The sequence below is a fragment of the Mustela putorius genome, unplaced genomic scaffold (genome assembly GCF_011764305.1).
Source record: "Mustela putorius furo isolate JIRA1106 unplaced genomic scaffold, ASM1176430v1.1 tig00003853_pilon_pilon_pilon, whole genome shotgun sequence".
Lineage (NCBI taxonomy): Eukaryota > Metazoa > Chordata > Mammalia > Carnivora > Mustelidae > Mustela > Mustela putorius.
In genome coordinates this window covers 42214591-42236920 of record NW_025422005.1, presented here as the reverse complement: position 1 = coordinate 42236920, position 22330 = coordinate 42214591, and the positions used below count along the sequence as shown (strand labels likewise).

General features: G+C 38.8%; 1 protein-coding gene across 2 annotated transcripts in view; it reads right to left on the bottom strand.

The window, feature by feature from the left end:
- The window catches only part of SCP2 (sterol carrier protein 2), a 112076-nt gene that overhangs the window by 67833 nt on the left and 21913 nt on the right, over nucleotides 1-22330 (bottom strand). For both annotated transcript variants that reach the window (XM_045064534.1, XM_004774435.1), the window contains exon 6: nucleotides 2191-2317. In XM_045064534.1, coding sequence (XP_044920469.1) covers nucleotides 2191-2317 — 127 coding nt within the window. The remainder of the gene's footprint in view (nucleotides 1-2190; nucleotides 2318-22330) is intronic.

Here is a 22330-nt window from a genome sequence, read left to right as displayed (position 1 = left end):
AACTTAAAAAAAATGAAAAACAAAAATGAACATGTTAAATTTGAGATGCCTATTAAAGCAGAGATCCAAGATGCCAACTAGATATGTGAGTACAGAGGCCATCACTGGCCCCCCTCTCCCTGCAAGTATATTACTTTGGGTATTTTTTCCTCATAGGACTAATAACTACCTGAAGTTATCTTCATTTTTTTCATGTGTTATTGTCTGACTCAAACTAGAAATTTAAGCAAAAATTTCACATCTCATCTGCTTGTGAATGAATCTGCTTGACAGCTTGTGAATGAATGCATTAATCCACTTAATTATTTTTCCCTCTTAAATGTCCTTTTAGGTCTATCTTTGTAGTTTCCTACCACAAAAGAAATGAAATATATTTCCCTATCCCTTGATTCCAAGTTTGCCATTAACTTGCTTTGGTCAACAGCCTAAGTTTCAAAAGGCTTTACATGTTGCAGATAACACCCTTGTCCTTCTGCTGTCACCATGAAAAGGACATGCCTGGGCCAGCCTTCTGGTCCCAGGAAGAGGAGAGACATATGACCCTGCCAAACAAGAGTAGAACAGAGTTTCCAACCAATCAATAGTCATATGATTAACCCAAACAAGATTTGAGCTCAGCTTAGATGAGCTGATTCCCAATCTACTAATTTGTAAACTCTAATAATAAATAATTATTTTTTAAAATCACTGAGTTTTGGCATGCTTTATTACAAAGCAATAGCAAACTGATATACTGCTATAGTCCAATGCCTAGAACAGTGCCTAGAATATAATGAGAGCTCAAAAAATATTTTAATTGAAAAGGAAATGGACAAGGAATAGCCAAAGAGGTAAGAAAACCAGGAGAATGAAATGTCATGAAAGCCAAGAGAAGAGTAAGTTTTAAAGAAGTAAGTGGTCAAAGGGATTAACAGTGCTGAAGTTTGTTAAATTAGGATTGAAATGTACGTACTAGATGTGGCAACATGGTGTTCAGTGGTAGCCTTGAGAATGGAGGGAAGCCAGATTGGAATGGACTGAGTTTAAAAATCTAGGAAATAGCTATAGGAAAGAAAATTCTCATGGCCAAAAACTAGCAATGCTCCTCCCACCATTCTTCCTTGAAGATTTTTTTTCCTTTCTAATTATTTGATCTATCAAACAACCTGGGATATTTTTCCTAGAGAGATCAGGAATATTGATGTTCGAGTATGATCATTTCCTTTCTTATCTAATAGTACACAGCAAGGCACTGATTCAGGGTCATACAATTAAAAAAAAAATCCTAGGGGTGCCTGGGTGGCTCAGTGGGTTAAGCGGCTGCCTTCAGCTCGGGTCATGATCTCAGGGTCCTGGGATCGAATCCCACATCAGGCTCTCTGCTCAGCAGGGAGCCTGCTTCCTTCTCTCTCTCTCTACCTGCCTCTCCATCTACTTGTGATCTCTGTCAAATAAATAAATAAAATCTTTAAAAAAAAAAAATCCTATCTGCACCATCCCATGCTTTAACTAACTGCTAAGGCAAGCCAATTATTGATCATCAGTCAAAAATTTAGGATGCAAATCAAAATGCAAATCAACTATGAAATTTAAATCTAAGAAAACATTGTGAAATGACAGATGATGGATTCTTGGTGAATTCAAGTACTAAGAATTAAATTTGGCTATATAAACATTACCAAAAGCATGCTTTAAGTGTCATCATATTCAGAACTGATGAACCTCAATTTATAGTTCATGATTAAAGGGGACAAGATTGGGCGCCTGGGTGGCTCAGTGGGTTAAGCCTCTGCCTTCGGCTCAGGTCATGATCTCAGGGTCCTCGGATCGAGTCCCGCATCAGGCTCTCTGCTCAGCAGGGAGCCTGCTTCCTCCTGTCTCTCTCTCTCTGTCTGCCTCTCTGCCCACTTGTGATCTCTCTCTGTCAAATAAATAAATAGAATCTTAAAAAAAAGGGGGGGGCAAGATTTATGTTATTTTTCCTATTTCAATTTCTTGGTGTGGAACACTCCACGTATTTCCCATATGCTGTCCTATATATAAATATTTTCTCTGAAACTAAATCCTAGGTGGACTATTTCTCCAATTTAATTCAAAAACCATTTTATATCTTATATATCCTGGCATTGTCCACAGATCCTGAATAAATTCCTATTGTTTCTCATCACATGCATACAACTACCAATAGGCCTTAAATTTTTTTTAACATACCATATTTTTCCATGTGCTCTTTTCCAGCAAATGCAAACATCTGAGGAGCAATTGGTTTGGCAGACAATCCATATTTATTGATCAGGACCTCAAGATGTTTATCAACTGGGTTGGTCCTATGTGAAGACTAAGAGAGAGGGGAAAAAATTAGTAAGTACGTGATATGATAATTGTCTCTTTTGACTATTACAGTATTACTAAAAGATATACATATTCTAAGTACACAGTCAAGCAAAAATAAACAATGTGAATAAAATCAGTCAGGAAATGCTTTGCAGGGAAACATGGAAAGGAAAAACAATCAAGTGAGGAATTAATTTTTCATGAAATATCTATAAAGAATCCAGTGGGGAGTGGGGAGATGCCTGGATAGCTCAGTCAGTTAAGTGCCCAACTCTTGGTTTCAGCTCAGGTCATGATCTCATCTCGTGGGATTGAGCCCCTCGTTGGGCTCTGCACTCAACGTGGAGTCTGTTTTGGATTCTCTCTCCCTCTCCGTCTCCCTCTTGCTCTCTCTCTCTCGCTCTCTCAAATAAATAAATAAAATCCTTAAAAAATAATAAGAAAATAAAAATAAAGACTCCAGTAGGTACCCATAACTACTCAAGATGCTGGGGATCCAATGTGAATAAAATAGGTAAAGCCTCTGCTCATCTGGCATTTACATCTGTGGCAGAGAGGGGCAAAGATAGAAGATAAAAATAAATTAAAATGTAAGTAGGGGTGCCTGGGTGGCTCAGTCAGTTGAGCATCTTACTCTTGCTTTGAGCACAGGTCATGATCTCAGGGTTGTGGGATCAAGCTCTGCCTCAGTTCTGTGCTCAGTGCTGAGTCTGCTTGTCCTTCTCCTTCTGCTCCTCCCCCACTCACTTGCTCTCTCACTTTCAAATACATAAATATTTTTTAAAAATGTAAATAATATTATTTTCCTACCCCCCAACCCCCCACATTGCATCTCCGCAAGATGGGATTGGGAGGGAGGCAAAACATAAGAGACTCTTACTATCACAAAACAAACTGAGAGTTAAAAAACAACAAACAAACAAAAAGAACTGAGGTGACGGGGTTAAGGGGGTAGGGAGAGGGTGGTGGGGTTATGGACATTAGGAAGGGTACGTGATATGGTGAGTGCTGTGAAGTGTGTAAACCTGGCGATTCACAGACCTGTACTCCTGGGGCTAATAAGACATTATATGTTAATATAAATAAATAAATAATCTTTAAAAATGTAAATAATAATGTTATAAAGAAGAATAAATCTAAGTAAGGGAATAAAGACTGGAGATAGGAAGTGTTACTTTTTTTTTTTTTTTAAAGATTTTGTTTATTTATCCGAGAGAGAGAGGGAGGGAGCGAGCACAGGCAGACAGAATGACAGGCAGAGGCAGAGGGAGAAGCAGGCTCCCTGCTGAGCAAGGAGCCTGATGTGGGACTCGATCTCAGGACGCAGAGATCATGACCTGAGCCAAAGGCAGCTGCTTAACCAACTGAGCCACCCAGGCATCCCAGGAAGTGTTACTTTAAACACAACTGTCAGGGAAGTTCTCACTGACCAACGGTATTTGAGCAGGAATGTGAAGCAGTAAGGAGTAAGTCATTTGGGTAATCATGGGAGAGAAGAATTCCAGGCAAAGGGAACAGCAACAAAAAGGATCCTAAGGCAGGAGCATGCTTGGGTGTTTGAGAAAAGAAGTGAATTAGATTAGAATAAAGCGATACTCAGAAAGTATAATCACCTTTGTTTCTATGGTGCTAGAGTGCAAGAACATATTTCCTAATACTAATATTCCACAAAGGGAAAGCTAACAGTTTCTTCTCAGTTTACCTACTAGATTATGGACTCCCTGAAGTCATGAATTCTTTTTTATATTTGTACCTTTGTACAAATATAAAAGTACAAATATAAAATGCCTAGCATATGGACTGAAACATAGAAAACATTCTATAGGGGAACCTGGGTGGCTCAGTGGGTTAAACCTCTGCCTTCAGCTCAGGTCATGATCCCAGGGTCCTGGGATGGAGCCCAGCATCGGGCTCTCTGCTCCACAGGAAGCCTGCTTCCCCCTCTCTCTCTGCCTGCCTCTCTGCCTACTTGTGATCCCTCTCTCTCTATCAAATAAATAAAATCTTTTAAAAAGAGGGAGAAAAAGAATAAGAAAACATTCTATAAATAACTGTTGAATGAATAAATGAAGATTATTTTTTGATCCACAAGGCCTTCCAGAGGGTATACTGTTCAGCCATTCTCTTTGAAGAAGAGAAAATAGTCTTTTTATTTATCTATCTATTTATTTGTTTGTTTGTTTGTTTGTTTGTTTTTGGTAGGCTCCATGCCCAGCATGGAGCTCAATGTGAGACTTGAACTCGTGACCATGAGATCAAGACCTGAACTGAGATCAAGAATCAGATGCTCAGGGCACCTGGGTGGCTCAGTGGGTTAAGCCTCTGCCTTTGGCTCAGGTCATGATCTCAGGGTCCTAAGATCCTGCTCTCTGCTCAGCAGGGAGCCTACCTCCCCCTTTCTCTCTGCCTCCCTCTCTGCCTACTTGTAATTTCTCTGTCTGTCAAATAAACAAGTAAAATCTTAAAAAAAAAGAATCAGATGCTCAACCAACTGAGCTACCCAGGCACCACAAGAAAAAATAATCTTAAAGGAAGAAAATAAGTTTCAGATATGATAAAGAGCTTGACAATCCAAAGTATACTTTAATATAAATAGGTCTTGTATAGTCTCTGAACACAGAAATCTAAAAAATAAGTACCTATAATTATGTGTTTGGATGGCTACAGATGGAAATTTTTTTCCGCCAAAAGAAATTTTGAAAAACAAAGAAAAAAATGTTCATTGTTAAGTTAAAAAAAGGATGCTAATTAAAACAATGTGGACTACAACATGATGAATTGCAGAAAACAGATTTATCCTTCTACATTAAACAACTAAAAACCTGGACAAAATATACAAAGCAATCGTTTTCAGACAATGTACAAGTAGAAAGCATTGTATAGTGCTTTCCTTAACCTCTGAGTTAAGGAAAATAAGTAAGATGAGCATTATGATTGCCCCCAGATTGCTACTTGTAAAGAATAGGGAAGAGTAACACAGAGTCCAGCAGTCTTCCTAAGCTGAAGAAACAGAGTTCAGAGAAACCAAGGCATCTAGAATTCACAGAAAAAAGAAAGATAGAGGGGTGGGGGCAAGCATATGCACATGCTCTGAACATGCAAATAGTGTTGAGTCTTCAGTGAGTCTGATCAATACATGAATATGAGGAAACTACTAAGATAAGGGGGGAAAAAATCACTGAACAAGAGAAAACAGAACAATTCCCAAAACTCACACAGGGCCAGAAATAGTTTTTATTCTCAACAACTATAATAGAAAGATCTCCTAACATAAGGGGTATCAATAGAATCCTAAGGTTATTGCCTGAAAGGCCAGGTCAGATTAGCCTACAAATAAAGACTGTTCTGATTCTATCTAACAGAGCTTAAAAGCAAATCTCAAAAAGGATCAAACCGTTTCTAAAAGAAACTTGCCCAGAACACATCCCCACATAGTTAAAAGAATATAAAAATTTAACACCCAACAAAGTAAAATGTCTAGCATCCAATCACAGATCATAAGGTATTCAATGAAATAGAAAAATACGACCTGCAAAGAGTAGACTACCATCCAATAGAAAGACTTAGAAATGACACACAGTAGATTTAATAGATACCATTAAGAGGGTTCATAAATATACTCCAATTGTTCAAGAAGGCAGAAGCATAAGCATGACAATGAAAAATATGGAAGAAATAAAAGAAGACCCACACAGAACCTTTAGAGATTTTAAAAAATACAGTATCTGAAATGGAAAGTACAATGAATGCAATTAACAGCAGACTAGACAATATAGCAGATTCGTGAACTTAGGTACATATCAAAAAATACATGAAGAGTTTGGGAGAAGGGGGTGGGATTATGGACATTGGGGAGGGTATGTGATTTGGTGAGTGCTGTGAAGTGTGTAAACCTGGTGATTCACAGACCTGTACCCCTGGGGATAAAAATATATGTTTATAAAAATAAAAAAATTAAAAAAAAAAAAAATACATGAAGAGAAAAAAAAACTCTAGAAAAAAATTAAGAAAGCATCAGTGAGTCATAGAACAATCAAATTTAGTAAGTGTATCACTGGAGTTCCAGAAAAAGAGAAAATGGGGAGAAAGAGAAGTGAGAAGAAAGATATTTAAGATATAATGACTGGGGACACTGGATGGCTCAGTCAGTTAAACATCCAACTCTTGATTTTACCTCAGGTCATGATCTCAGGGTTGTGATATCGAGCCCTGCATTAGCTCCATGCTCAGCACTGAGTCTGTTCCTCTCCCTCTCCATCTCCTCCCACTCATGCTTTCTCTATCTCTCTCTAATAAATAAAAAAATAAAATCAAAGACGTAAAGGCTGAAATTTTTCCAAATCTGATGAAAACTATAACTTACAAATCCAAGAACATCAAGAAACACCGAGCACAAAAAAAAAATGATAAAACTTCACCAAAGTACATCATAATAAAATTGGTTAAAAATCAGTGATAAAGATAAAATCTCAAAAGCAACCAGATAAAAAGGCATGTTAAGAATATAGGAACAGAGGCAAGATAGCAGAGGTGTAGGGAACCTCGTTGCTGCCACCAGTCCCCTGAATTGAACTGGATATCTACCAAACCCAAGAAAACAGTGTGAGATGTAAGAATATCCTTCTGGATCGCTACACTCAGAAAAACACCACCAGGGTGAGTGGTGGCTTCCAATGCTCCAGATTTTCCTCAGGTTCATCTTGCCTGAGTCGTGGTTGATATTTCAGACTCTGTATATTCCCTCAACCATCCCTCAAGAGAATGACTAGGAGGAGGAATTACCAACAAAGGAAAGAACCGGAGACAATGGCCTCTGCCACAGACTTAATGGATATGGATCTAAGGAAAATGTCTGAAAAAGACTTCACAGTAACATTTATAAAGTTGCTATTTAGGTTTGAGAAAAGCATTAGTGACAGTATAGAATCTCTAAGGGCAGAATGTAGAGCTACTGTCGCTGAAATTAAAAATGCTGTGAAGGAGATGCCATCTAAACTGGATACTCTGAATGCCAGGGTAAATGAGAAAGAAGAGCGAATTAGTGATCTAGAAGATAAACTGATAGAAAGGAAGGAAGTCAAGAATGATAAAGATAAACAACTCCAAGCTCATGAGATCAGAAGTAGAGACATCAATGACACCATGAAACATTCCAAAGTCAGAATTATTAGGGTCCCTAAGGGGGTGGAGAGAGAGAGAGGACAAGGATATATACTTGAGCAAACCATAGCTGAGAATTTACCTAATCTGGGGAAGAAAAGAAGGATCCATGTCCTAGAGGCAGAGAGGACCCTTCCCAAGATCAATAAAAAAAGACCAATACTCCAGTATATAATAGTAAAACTTGCTTATCTTAGAGCCAAGGCAGCTATCCTAAGAGAAGCTAGGGGGAAGAGATGTCTTACCTACGGAGGGAGGAACATCAGAATAACATTAGACCTTTCCACAGAGACCTGGCAAGCCGGAAGGGGTTGGCAAGACATAATCAGGGTACTAAATGAGATGAACATAAAACCAGGAATACTTTATCGAGCAAGGCTGTCATCCAGAATGGATGGAGAGACAAAGAGCTTCCAGGACAGGCAGAAAGTGAAAGGATATGTGACCACCAAGCCAGTGCCCGGCACGCAGTGGAGGAGGGCTGTTGTTCTATAGACGAAAAAAGACCCCAAGAGTAATACAGACCAGAAAGTAACAGAGATAATCTACAGAAACACGAACTTCACAGGCAATAAATGGCACTAAATTCATATCTTTCAATAGTTACTCTGAACATGAAGAGCCTGAAAAATGAAATGGCACAGGGTTTCAGATTGGATAAAAAGACAGGGCCCACCCATATGCTGCCTACAAGAGACTCATTCAGAACCTAAATACACTTCCAGATTGAAAGTAGGAGATGGAGAACCATTTATCATGCAGATGGACATTGAAAGAAAGCTGGATTAGCAATTCTCATATCAGACAAACTGAATTTTTAAACCAAAGACTGTAGTAAGAGATGTAAAAGAACACTATTATCATACTTAAAAGGTCTATCCCACAGAAAAATCTAAAAATTTTAAGTATCTATGCCCCCAACATGACAGCAGCCAACTACATAAGCCAACTGTTAGCCAAAGTAAAGAATCATATTGGTAATAATACATTAATAGTAGAAGACCTCTCAGCATTGGACAGGTCATCTAAGCAGAAGATTAACAAAGAAACAAGAGCTTTGAATGACACTTTGTACCAGATGGACTTTGTAAATACATACAGAACATTCCACCCTAAAACAACATAATACTCATTCTTCTTGAATACACATGGAACTTCCTCCAAAATAGATAACATATTTGGTCACAAATCAGGTTTGAACCGATACCAAAAGATTGAGATTATTCCCTGCATGTTGTCAGACCACAATGCCTTGAAACTGGAACCCAATCACAAGAAAAAAATTGGAAGGAATTCAAACATGTGCAAGTTAAAGACAATCTTACTAAAGAATGACTGGGTCAACCAAGAAATTAAGGAAGAACTTAAACAAGTCATGGAAACTAATGAGAATGAAATCACATCGGTCCAGAATCTATGGGATACAGCAAAGGCTGTCCTTTCAACAATGTGGAAGGATACAAATAAAAACCACAATGAGATATCACCTTACACCAGTTAAAATGGCAAAAATTAACAAGACAACAAACAACAAGTGTTGACGAGGATGTGTAGAAAGGGAAGCTCTTTTACACTGTTGGTGGGAATGCAAGTTGGTACAGCCACTCTGGAAAACAATATGGAGGTTCCTTAAGACATTAAAAAGAGAGCTACCCTATCACCCAGAAATTGCACTACTAGGTATTTACCCCAAAGATACAGATGTAGTGAGAAGAAGGGGCACATGCACTCCAGTGTTCATAGCAGCAATATGCACAATAGGAGCTGACAGGCCCTTCAACAAATGAATGGATAAAAAAAGATGTGATTCATATATACAATGGAATATTACTCAGCCATCAGAAAGAATGACTACCTACCATTTGCATTGACATAGATGGAACTGGAGGGGATTATGCTAAGTCAAATAAGTCAAGCAGAGAAACAATTATATGGTTTCACTCATATGTGGACTATAAGGAATAGTGCAGAGAATCATAGGGGAAGGGATGGAAAAATGAAGGGGGAGAAATTGGAGAGGGAGATGAACCATAAAAGACTATGGACTCTGGGAAATAAACTGAAGTTTTTAGAGGGGAGGGGGGTGAGGAGATGGGGTTACCTGGTAATGGGCACTAAGGAGGGCATGTTTTGTGATGAACTCTGGGTGTTATACCCAACTAGTGAATCATTGAACACTACATCAAAAACTAATGACGTACTATACAGTGGCTAACTGAACATAATTAAAAAAAAGTGAAAAAAAAAAAAAGAATATAGGACCAACTGAGGCACCTGAATGGCTCAGTGGGTTAAGCCTCTGCCTTTGGCTCAGGTCTTGATCTCAGGGTCCTGGGATGGAGTCCCGCATCGGGTTCTCTGCTTAGAGGGGAGACTGCTTCCTCCTGCCTCTCTGCCTACTTGTGATCTCTCTCTCTCTCTGTGTCAAATAAATAAAATAAAAATGTGTTCTTTAAAAAAAAAAAAGAATATAGGAAAAATGAAAGCCAAAGATAGTGAACCAATATCCTTAAAGCACTATATTGTTTTTAAAAAACTGATGCTAGAGGTGCCTGGGTAGCTCAGCTGTTAAGCGTCTGCCTTCGGCTCAGGTCATGATCCCAGGGTCCTGGGATCGAGTCTTACATTGGGCACCCTTCTCAGCAGGAAGCCTGCTTCTCCCTCTCCCAACACCCCGCTTGTCATCCCTCTATTGATGTCTCTCTCTGTCAAGTAAATAAATAAAATCTTTAAAAAAAAGATAAAAATTTGATGCTAAACTAGAATTCTGCACCCAGCAAATATATCTTCCAAAAAACAAGGTAAATAAAGACTTATTAAAACAGGGGCACCTGGGTGGCATTGGTTAAGTCTCTGCCTTCGGCTCAGGTCATGATCTCAGAGTCCTGGAACCAAGCCCCACATCAGGCTCCCTTCAGGGAGCCTGCTTCCCCCTCTAACTCTGCCTGCTGTTCTGCCTACTTGTGATCTCTCTCTGTCAAATATATAAAATCTTTTAAAAAATTCTTAAAAAAAAAAACATAGAAAAGCTGAAGAGAATTTATCACCAGCAGATCAGCACTATACAAAATCTTAAGGAAAAGTCTTCAGGCAAATGGAAAATAATCCTAGAAGGAAATGTGAATCAATATAAAAGAATAAAGAGCTCAAAATAAAGAATAAAGAAAAAAGAAAAATGTCAAATATATGGATAAATACAAATTATCTTTAAAATTACTTCTAGGGGCGCCTGGGTGGCTCAGTTGGTTGGGCAGCTGCCTTCGGCTCAGGTCATGATCCCAGCGTCCTGGGATCGAGTCCCACATCGGGCTCCTTGCTCCACAGGGAGCCTGCTTCTCCCTCTGACTCTGCCTTCCACTCTGTCTGCCTGTGCTCGCTCTCACTCTCTCTCTCTTACAAATAAATAAATAAAATCTTTAAAAAAAAAAAAAAAAAAAAATAAAGAAAAAAGAAAAATGTCAAATATATGGATAAATACAAATTATCTTTAAAATTACTTCTAGGGGCGCCTGGGTGGCTCAGTGGGTTAGGCCACTGCCTTTGGCTCGGGTCATGATCCCAGAGTCCTGGGATCAAGTCCCACATCGGGCTCTCTGCTTAGCGGGGAGCCTGCTTCCTCCTCTCTCTCTCTCTGCCTGCCTCTCTTCCTACTTGTGATCTCTGTCTGTCAAATAAATAAATAAATTCTTTAAAAAAATTTTTTTAATTACTTCTAAATAATCTTTAAAAACTAAAATTATCTCTTTTTTTAAGATTTTATTTATTTATTTGACAGAGAGAGACACAGTGAGAGAGTGAACACAAGTGGGAGAGGATGAAGCAGGCTCCCCGCAGAGCAGGGAGCACAATGCAGACCTTGATCTCAGGACCCCAGGATCCTGACCCAAGGCAAAGGCAGACACTTAACAACTGAACCTCCCAGGTGACCCCGAAATAAAATTATCTTTTGTCAAAATTGATTATTTAAATAAATTCAGAGGATTCCTCTCAGGTCCTCTCTCTCTTCAGGAGCTTTATACTATCCCTCAATAAACTTTGCTTTGCTGTCCACAAAAAATAAATAAATAAATAAATAAATAATAAATTCAATAACTGTTGTAGGGTTTATTATATATATAGATAGATAGATAGATAGTTGTAAAATGTGCTTCTGTGCTGTTGTTTGAGGCAAACAAAAAAAAATACTTTGTAAGGTTCTTATAATACTATAGTGTACAGTCACAATACTACTCAAAGGTCATCTGTGAGTAAGTTAAGAATACTTACTATGGGGGCACCTAAATGGATCAGTGGGTTAAGGCCTCTGCCTTCAGCTCAGGTTGTGATCCCAGGGTCCTGGGATTGAGCCCTGCATTAGGCTCTCTGTTCAGCAGGGAGCCTGCTCCCCTCTTCTCTCTCTGACTACCTGTGATCTGTCAAATAAATAAATAAAATCTTAAAAAAAAAAAAAAGAATACATACTATGCTCCACAATACCAAAAAAAAAAGTCATTTACCACAATCAATGGGGATTTATTCCTGGGTTACAAGGATGGTTCAATATCCACAAATCAATCAACATGATATATCACATCAGTAAGAGAAGGGATAAGAATGATATGAACATTTCAATAGATGCAGAGAAAACATCTGACAAGGTACAACAACCATTCATGACAAAAACCTTCAACAAAGTAGTGTAAGAGGGAACATACCTCAACTTAATAAAGCCATATATGAAAAACCCACAGCTAACATCATCCTCACTGGGGAAAAACTGAAAACCTTTCCCCTAAGGTCAAGAACAAGACACTGATGTCCACACTCACTACTTCTACTCAACATAGTACTGTAAAGTGCTAGTCACAGCAATGAGATAACAAAAAGAAATAAAAGGAATACATATCAATAAGGCAAAAGTAAAACTTTCACTATTTGCAGATGAGATGACACTATATATATATATATATATATAGATATATATATATATATTTTAAAGATTTTATTTATTTATTTGAGAGAGAGACAGTGAGAGAGAACATGAGCGAGAAGGTCAGAGAGAGAAGCAGACTCCCTGTGGAGCTGGGAGACCGATGCGGGACTCGATCCCGGGACTCCGGGATCATGACCTGAGCCGAAGGCAGTCGTCCAACCAACTGAGCCACCCAGGCGTCCCAAGATGACACTATATATTAAAAACGCAAAAGACTCCATTGAAAAACTGCTAGAACTGATAAATGAACTCAGTAAAGTCACAGGATACATTATCAACACACAGAAATCTATTGCATTTGTTTATACCAATAAAGAAGCAACAGAAAGAGAAACTGAGAAAACAATCCCATTTACAATTGCACCAAAAATAATAAGATACCTAGGAATAAACCTAATGAAAGAGGTGAAAGACCTGTACTCTAAAAAGCATAAAACACTGATGAAAGGAAGTTAAGATGACATAAAGAAATGGAAAGACGTGGGCCACCAGGATGACTCAGTTGGTTAAGCACCCAAATCTTGATTTCAGCTCATGATCATGAGATCAAGCCCTGCATCAGGCTCCACACTCAGAGCTGAGTCTGCTTGTCCTTCTCCCTCTGCTCCTCCTCTCTCTCTCTCTCAAATAAAATCGTAAAAAGAAAGAAAGAAAGAGAGAGAGAGAGAGGGAGGGAGGGAGGAAGGAAGGAAGAAAGGGAGGAAGAAATGGGAAGAGAGGGGCACCTGGGTGGCTCAGTGGGTTAATCCTCTGCCTTCGGCTCGGGTCATGATCTCAGGGTCCTGGGATCGAGCCCCAAGTCGGGCTCTCTGCTCAGCAGGGAGCCTGCTTTCCCCTCTCTCTGCCTGCATCTCTGCCTACCTGTGATCTCTGTCAAATAAATAAATAAAATCTTTAAAAAAAAAAAAAAAGAAATGGGAAGACATTCCATGCTCATGGGTCGGAAGAACAAATATTATTAAAATGTCTATACTAGGGGCGCCTGGGTGGCTCAGTGGGTTAAAGCCTCTGCCTTCGGCTCAGGTCATGATCCCAGGGTCCTGGGATCGAGCTCCGCATCTGGCTCTCTGCTCAGTGGGGAGCCTGCTTCCTCCTCTCTCTCTGCCTGCTTCTCTGCCTACTTAGGATCTCTGTCTGTCAAATAAATAAATAAAAATCTTTTTTAAAAAAATGTCTATACTACCCAAAGCAATCTACACATTTTATGCGATCCTTTTCAAAATACCAATAGCATTTTTCATAGAGCTAGAAAAAAACAATCCTAAAATTTGTATGGAACCATAAAAGACCCTGAGTAGCCAAAGCAATCTTGAAAAATAAAAGCAAAACTGGATGCACCACAATTCTGGACTTAAGGTTATATTACAAAGCTGTAGCTATCAAAACAGTATGATACTGCCACAAAAATAGACACATAGATCAACAGAGTAGAATAGAAAATCCATAAATAAACCCACAATTATATGGTCAATTAATCTTTGACAAATCAGGAAAGAATAGCCAATGGGAAAAAGACAGTCTCTTCAAAAAATAGTGTTGGGAAAACTGGTCAGCAACATGCAAAAGAATGGAACTATACCACTATCTTATACCACGCACAAAAATAAATTCAAAGTAGATTAAAGGCCTAAATGTGTGACCTCAAACCATAAGAATCCTAGGAAAGAGCCTTCTCTGACATCAGTTGTAGCAACGTTTTTTCTAGAAAGGTCCCCTGAGACATGGGAAACAAAAGCACAAGAAAAGAATCAACAAAACTAAAAAGAAACCCATGGAATGGAAGATATTTGCAAATATCATTTGGATAAAGGGTAAATATCCAAAACATATAAAGAATTTATAAAACTCAACACCCAAAAAACAAATAATCCAATTAAAAAATGGGCAAAGACAAAGAGATGTTTCTCCAAGGAAGACATACAGATGGTCAACAGACAGATGAAAAGACAATCATCACTTATCATCAGGGAAATGCAAATCAAAACTACAATGAAATATCACCTCATACGTGTCAGAATGGCTAAAATCAAAAACACAAGAAACAGGGGAGTCTGGGTGGCTTAGTGGGTTAAAACCTCTGCCTTCAGGTCATGCATAGCCTTGACCCCAGGGTCCTGGGATCGAGCCCTGCACCAGGCTCTTTGCTCAGAGAGGGGGAGTCTGTTTCCCCCTCTCTCTCTGCCTGCCTCTCTGTCTACTTGTGATCTCTGTCTGTAAAATAAATAAATAAAATCTTACACACACACACACACACACACAAGAAACAACAGGTGTTGGTGAGGATGTGGAAAAAGGGAATCCTCCACTGTTGGTGGGAATGCAAACTGGTACAGTCACTATGGAAAACAGTAGAGAGGTTCCTCAAAACTTTAAAAATAAAACCTACCTTATAATCCAACGTTACTGTGAATTTACCCCAAGAATACAAAAACACTAATCCAAAGGAATACATATACCCCTATGTTTATAGCAGCACTGTTTACAATAGCCAAGATATGGAAAGAGCCCAAGTATCCATCAACTGATGAATGAATAAAGAAAATTTGATATACACAGATACACACACACCGGAATATCATTTGGCGATAAAAAAGGATGAAATCTTGCCATCTGCAATGACATGGATGGAGATAGAAAGCATAATCCTAAGTGAAATAAGTTAGAGAAAGACAAATGCCATAGGATTTTACTCTTGTGGAATTTAAGAAACAAAACAAAGGAATAAAGGGAAAAAGAGAGAGAGACAGAGACAAATCAAGGAACAGATTCTTTTTTTTTTTTTTTAAGATTTTATTTATTTATTTGATAGGCAGAGATCTCAAGTAGACAGAGAGAGAGAGGAGGAAGCAGGCTCCCTGCTGAGCAGAGAGCCCGATTCGGGGCTCGATCCCAGGACTCTGAGATCATGACCTGAGCCGAAGGCAGAGGCTTTAACCCACTAAGCCACCCAGGCACCCCCAAGGAACAGATTCTTAACTGTAGAGAACAAACTGATGGTTACCACAAGGGAAGTGGCGGGGGGGGATTGTGAAACAGGTGATAAGGCTTAAGGAGTCATGATAAACATCACATGATTAAAACAAAAAAAAAAATCGGGGCACCTGGGTGGCTCAGTGGGTTGAGCCTCTGCCTTCAGCTCAGGTCATGATCACAGGGTCCTGGGATCGAGTCCCACATCAGGCTCTCTGCTCAGTGGGGAGCTTGCTTCCCTTGCTCTCTCTGCCTGCCTCTCTGCCTACTTGTGATCTCTGTCAAATAAATAAATAAAATCTTTAAAAAAAAAAATCTTGGGGCACCTGGGTGGCTCAGTGGGTTAAGCCTCTGCCTTCAGTTCAGGTCATGATCTCAGGGTCCTGGGATCCAGCCCCACATTGGGCTCTCTGCTCAGCAGGGAGCCAGCTTCCTCCTCTCTCTCTGTCTGCCTCTCTGTTCCTTCCTCCTGTTCTCTCTCTGTCAAATAAATAAAATATTTAAAAAATAAATAAATAAGTAAAATAAAATAATCTTTTTAAAAGTTAAATTATTGTATTTACTATGTTTTGAGACTAAAAATATTCTGCTTGAGAAAAGAATGATACATGTATTAATAAAACATGTATGTATATATATACATATATATGTATATATATATTTTAAAGATTTTATTTATTTATTTGACAGACAGAGATCACAAGTAGGCAGAGAGGCAGGCAGAGAGAGAGGGTAAGCAGGCTCCCTGCTGAGCAGAGAGCCTGATGCGGGCCTCAAACCCAGGACCCTGGGATCATGACCTGAGCTGAAGGCAGAGGCTTTAACCCACTGAGCCACCCAGGCACCCCAAAAAAGATATATACTATAAATCCTGAAAGCAAGACAAAACACCAGAGATAGAGTTAATGGGCTTATAAAATAACTGAAGTGAAATAACAACAACAACAAAAAAAAACTGAACAGAAGACAAAGAGAAAAAAGGAACAAAGAAGATATTGAACAAAAAGAAAATAAGTAGCAATGGGGCACCTGGGTGGCTCAGTTGGTTAAGCATCTGCCTTCAGCTCAGGTCAGATCCTGGGATCCTGGGATCGAGCCCCACATCAGGGTCCCTGCTTGGCGGGGTGTCTGTTTGTCCTTCTCTCTCTGTCCCTCCCCCTACTTGCTCTTTGTCTCTCGGATAAATAAATAAAATCTTAAAAAAAGAAAGAAAATAAGTAGCAAGATAGTAGATTTAAAACAGTGCTATCCTAGTAAATGCTTAATAACAGGGTCACAAGGGTGGAAGAGACCTAACTGACATATTTACCAACTGATATATTTTGTTGTGTAAATACTCCCACCACAGGGGCGCCTGGGTGGCTCAGTGGATTAAGCCGCTGCCTTTGGCTCAGGTCATGATCTCAGGGTCCTGGGATCGAGTTCCGCATCGGGCTCTCTGCTCGGCAGGGAGCCTGCTTCCCTCTCTCTCTCTCTCTCTGCCTGCCTCTCCATCTACTTGTGATTTCTCTCTGTCAAATAAATAAATAAAATCTTTAAAAAAAAAAATACTCCCACCACAGCTAATTTAAATCACTGAAAGCAAGGATGAGAAGAGATATGCACAATAAAATCTTGCAAGCTGGTATGAACCAGTAGGTAACAGTTGCAGCTAGCCGATTTAAAACTTATATATCAATAACTGTATTATATGAAAATACATAAAAAGCCTAGTTAAAAGGCAGAGATTGATATATTGCTAAAAAGAAAGACTCAACTATATGTTACCTACAAAGATTTAATTCAAAAATCTCAGTGAAATATCACCTAATACCTGTTAGAATGGCTATAATCAAAAAGATAAGACATAACAAGTGTAGGGGAGGTTGTGGAGGAAAGGGAACCTTTGTGCTCTATTGGTGCTCACGTAAATCTCAGCCACTATGAAAAATAGTATGGAAGTTCCTCAAAAATTAAAAAAAAAATACTACCATATGATTCAGCAATCCTACTTCTGTGTATTTATCTAGAGAAAAGAAAAACACTAACTCTAAAAAATATATGCATTCCCCATGTCATTTACTGCAGCATTATTTACGACAGCCAAGATACAGGAATAACCTAAATGCCCACCAATGGATGAATGGACAAAGAAAATGCAGGGTAGGGGCACCAGGGTGGTATAGTTAGTTAAGTGTCTGACTCTTGGTTTCCATTCAGGTCATGACCTCGGGGTCCTGATCTTGGGGATCATGAGATCAAGTCCCACAGTGGGCTCCGTGTTTAGCAGAGAGTCTGCTTAAGATTCACTCCCCTTGGAGTGCCTGGGTAGCTCAGTTGTTAAGCTTCTGCCTTCGGTTCAGGTCATGATCCCAGGGTCCTAGAATCCAGCCCCATATCTGGCTCCCTTCTTGGTGGGAAGCTTGCTTCTCCCTCTCCCACTCCGCCTGCTTGTGTTCCCACTCTCACTGTGTCTCTTTCTGTCAAATAAATAAAAATCTCAAAAAAAAAAAACCCAACACTGTAACTTAAAAAAAAATCTCTTCCCTTTCCCTTTGCCCCTTCTCCTGTTCTCTCTCTCTCAAATAAATTTTTAAAAATAAATAAATAAAATAAAATACAGGGGGGTGTATATATTATATATATATTGGGATATTATTTGGCCATGAAAAAGAGTGAAATCTTGGGACACCTGGCTGGCTCAGTTAGTAGAGCATGCAACTTGTAATCTCAGGGTTGTGAATTCAAACCCCATATTGGATGTAGAGATAACTTAGAAAAAAATAAGAAGAGGAATCAAATTTTGTCATTTATGATAACAAGGATGGAACCTGAGACATGGTAAGTGCAATAAGTTAGAGAATGATGATACCATATGATATCACTTATACATAGAATCCAAAAAAATAAATAAGGGGCACCTGAGTGGCTCAGTGTGTTAAGCATCTTACTCTTAATTTCAGCTTGGGTCATTATCTCAGGATCATGAGACTGGGCTCTGTGTTGGGCTCCACACTCAGAAGGGAGTCTGCTTGAGATTCTCTGTCTCTCCCTCTGCCCCTCCCCACCATTTGCACATGTATGCATGCTTTCTCTCTCTCAAATAACTATTTTTTAATTAATTAGTTAACTAATTAATTAAGCTCATAGATACAGAGAACAGATTGGTAGCTGTCAGAAGCAGGGGGCAAAAGGTCGGCCCCAAATAGACGGTCTAATAAAGGTCTTCAAATAGATGAAGAGAGTCAAAAGATACAACTTACAGTTATAATATAAAAAGTCATAGGCGATGCCTGGCTGGTTTAGTCAGTACAGCACCCAACTCTTGATCTCAGGGTTGTGAGTTTGGGTCCCACATTTGTTATAGAGGTTACTTAAAAATAAAATCTTTTAAAAAGTCATGGAGATATAATGTGCAACATGGTGACTATAGTCAATAATACTGCATTGTATATTCTAAAACTACTAAGACTGTAAATCTTAAAAGTTCTTAAAAATTCTCATCATAAGAAAATAAGTCTAGGGTGCCTAGATGGCTCAGTCAGTGAAGCATCTGCCTTCAGCTCAGGTCATGATCCCAGGATCCTGGGATCAAGCCCTGCATCAGGCTCCCTGCTCCACAGAGAGCCTGCTTTTCCCTCTCCCTCTGCCTGCTGCTCTGCCTACTTGCACTCTCTATCTCTCTGTCAAATAAATAAATAAATAAAATCTTGGAAGGAAAGTAGGAAGGAAGAAAGAAAGAAAATAAGTCTACTTGCCTCATCATCTTGTGGAAAACTGACAGGACTAGAGCCATTTTAAAACAGAGTTAGAACAGCCATTGTAGAGAAACTGCCTTTGTTTGAACTAGCTAAAACCTTCTGGACAAAACAGCAATTATGTTAAGCAATTACTTGAGAAGTGAACAGGAGAACAGACACCCTGATTACAAGACTGATGGTTATGGACTTTTGGGGGGGGGTGCGGGGGGTTGGGTGGGCAGCCAACAGTTAATGTATAACCAGGAGTAGTTTGGCTTGTAAACATAAATAAAAAACCTTTTTTCCCCTTCTATTCAACTCAGGTAATTGCCCCCTTCTTCTTCCTCTAAAAACCTGTTGCTTTCACCCTACAAGTGAGAATCCTATTTGGGTATTTAATTGAATCTGTCCTCCCCATACTGCAAGTCTTTAATTCCAAAAAAATGCTCATTTTCCTCTCAAAAAAAAAAATCTATATTTGGTGACAAACCTTACCCAGACTTATTGTGGTGATCATCTCACAATATATGCAAACACTGAATCATTATATTGTATACCTGAAACTAATATAATTGTGTATGCCATTTATACTGCAATTTTTTTATTATTTATTTTTTTATTTTTTAAAGATTTTTATTTATTTATTTGACAGATGGAGATCACAAGTAGGCAGAGAAGCAGGCAGAGAGCGGGGGGAAGCAGGCTCCCCACTGAGCAGAGAGCCTGATGCAGGGCCCAATCCCAGGACCCTGGGATCATTACCTGAGCCAAAGGCAGAGGCTTTAACCCACTGAGACACCCAGGCACCCCAATACTACAATTTAAAAAAAAAAAAAAACTAATTCAAGCATAAAGACAGAAATAAGCAAAAGGATGGTAAAAGACATACTATTCTAATTCTGTTTAAGGAAAGCTGAAATGCCTATGTTAATATCAGACAAAACATATCTAAGATCAACAAACACTACAAAGGATAGAAGAGGTTATCCCACAATGATGAAAGGTTCAATTTATCAAGTACCTAACAATCCTAAATGCTACTATGCCTAATACCAGAACTTTAAAATACATGAAACAAAAACTGATAGAACTGAAAGAAATAGACAAACCGTCAGATTTAGCAGATCTCAATACCCCCCCCAAAAACTGACAGAACAAGTAGACAGAAATATCATTAAGGATATAGAAGACTTGATCAATATTAACAATCAATGTGATTTACCATTTATAGAATACTACCCAAAAACATCAGAGTACATATTCACCTCAAGCACAGAGACTATTTATCAAAACAGACCATATCCTGAGACAAAAAGTAAGTCTCAGTAAACTAAAAAGTATTCATATCAGGGATGCCTGGGTGGCTCAGTGGGTTAAAGCCTCTGCCTTTGGCTTGGGTCATGATCCCAGGGTTCTGGGATGGAGCCCCGCATCAGGCTCTCTGCTCAGCGGGGAGCCTGCTCCCCCCCTCCTCTGCCTGCCTCTCTACCTACTTGTGATCTCTGTCTGTCAAATAAATACATAAAATCTTTAAAAAAAAAAAAAAAGAAGAAAGTATTCACATCATACAAAGTATATTCCCTGACCACAGAGATTTAAAATGGAAACAAATAACAGAAAGATACCTGAAAATGCCCAAATATTTAAAAATTAAGCAACACGCTTCTAACACATGGATAAGAGAAATATCACAATGGAATTTTTTTTCACCCGTTTTTTAGATTCCAGTTAATTAACATACAGTGTGATACTAGTTTCAGGTGCAGAATTTAGTGATTTGTCACTACATACAACACCCAGTGCTCATCACAAGTGCCTTCCTTAATATCCATCACCCATTAAATCTATCCTCCCCCAGCTCCCCTCTGGTAACCATCAGTTTGTTCTCTATATTTAAGAGACTGTTTTCTGGTTTACCTCTCTTTCTTTTTTATTTTTATTTTTTGGAATTTTTTTTTTTAAGATTTCATTAATTTATTGGAGAGAGAGAGAGAGCACAAGCAATGGAGAGGGACAGAGGGAGAAGGAGAAGCATGCTCCCCGCTAAGCAGGGAGCCCAACACAGGGCTCATTCACAGGAGCCCAGGTTTTTGACCTGAGCCAAAGGCAGGCGATTAACCTACTGAGCCACCAAGGCATCCCTTTTTTTGGAAATTTAAATAATTTGAACTAAATGAAAATAAAAGCCTGACATAAGAAAATTTGTGGTATGCTGCTTAAGAGTGTTAAGGGTTTTTTTTAAAGATTTATTTTATGTATTTGAGAGAGAGAAAATGGTATGGGGAGGGGCAGAGAGAGAGGGAGAGACAATCTTAAGCAGACTCCACAGTGAGTGCGGACCCTGATGCTGTGCTCAAACCCATGACCCTGAGATTACGTCTTGAGCTGAGAATGAGAGTTGGGAGCTTAACTGACTGCGCCACCTGCTCAAGCAGTGTTTTTAAAGAATCTACAGCATCAAATACCTACATTTGAAAAAAGGACAGATTTAAAAGCAATGCAACTTAATAGACTATAAAAATAAAGAGCAAATTAAACCCAATGTAAGAAAAGGGAAATATTAAGGATCACAGCTGATCTAACTAAAAAATTAACAGAATGAAATAGAATGAATATAAATTAGCAGAATGAAATAGAAAAGAGAAAAATAAGGAAAATCAATAAAAATAAAAGCTGGTTACTCTGACAAGATCAATAAAATTGGTAAACGCCTTTTATTTTACTGATCATGGGAAAAAGAAGACAAAGATTAACAACATCAAAGGAAGAGCAAGGACATGTCCAAAGATTCTACTCTAGAGGTATACTATGGGAATAATATGATCAACTTCTTGTCAGTAAATTCAACAATTTTTTTTTAAGATTTTATTTATTTATTTGACAGAGAGAGATCACAAGTAGGCAGAGAGAGAGAGGAGGAAGCAGGCTCCCCGCCAAGCAGAGAGCCCGAAACGGGACTCGATCCCAGGACCCTGAGATCATGACCTGAGCTGAAGGCAAAGGCTCAACCCACTGAGCCACCCAGGCACCCAATAAATTCAACAATTTAAATGAAATGGATAAATTCCTTAAAGGGTGTTATCAAAGCTCACCCAAAGTAATAATAATAATAATAATAATAACCTAAATAGTAATATATTTACTTTAGAAACTGACCTATTGAACTTTAAAGGTTAAAAACCTTCCATAGGGGTGT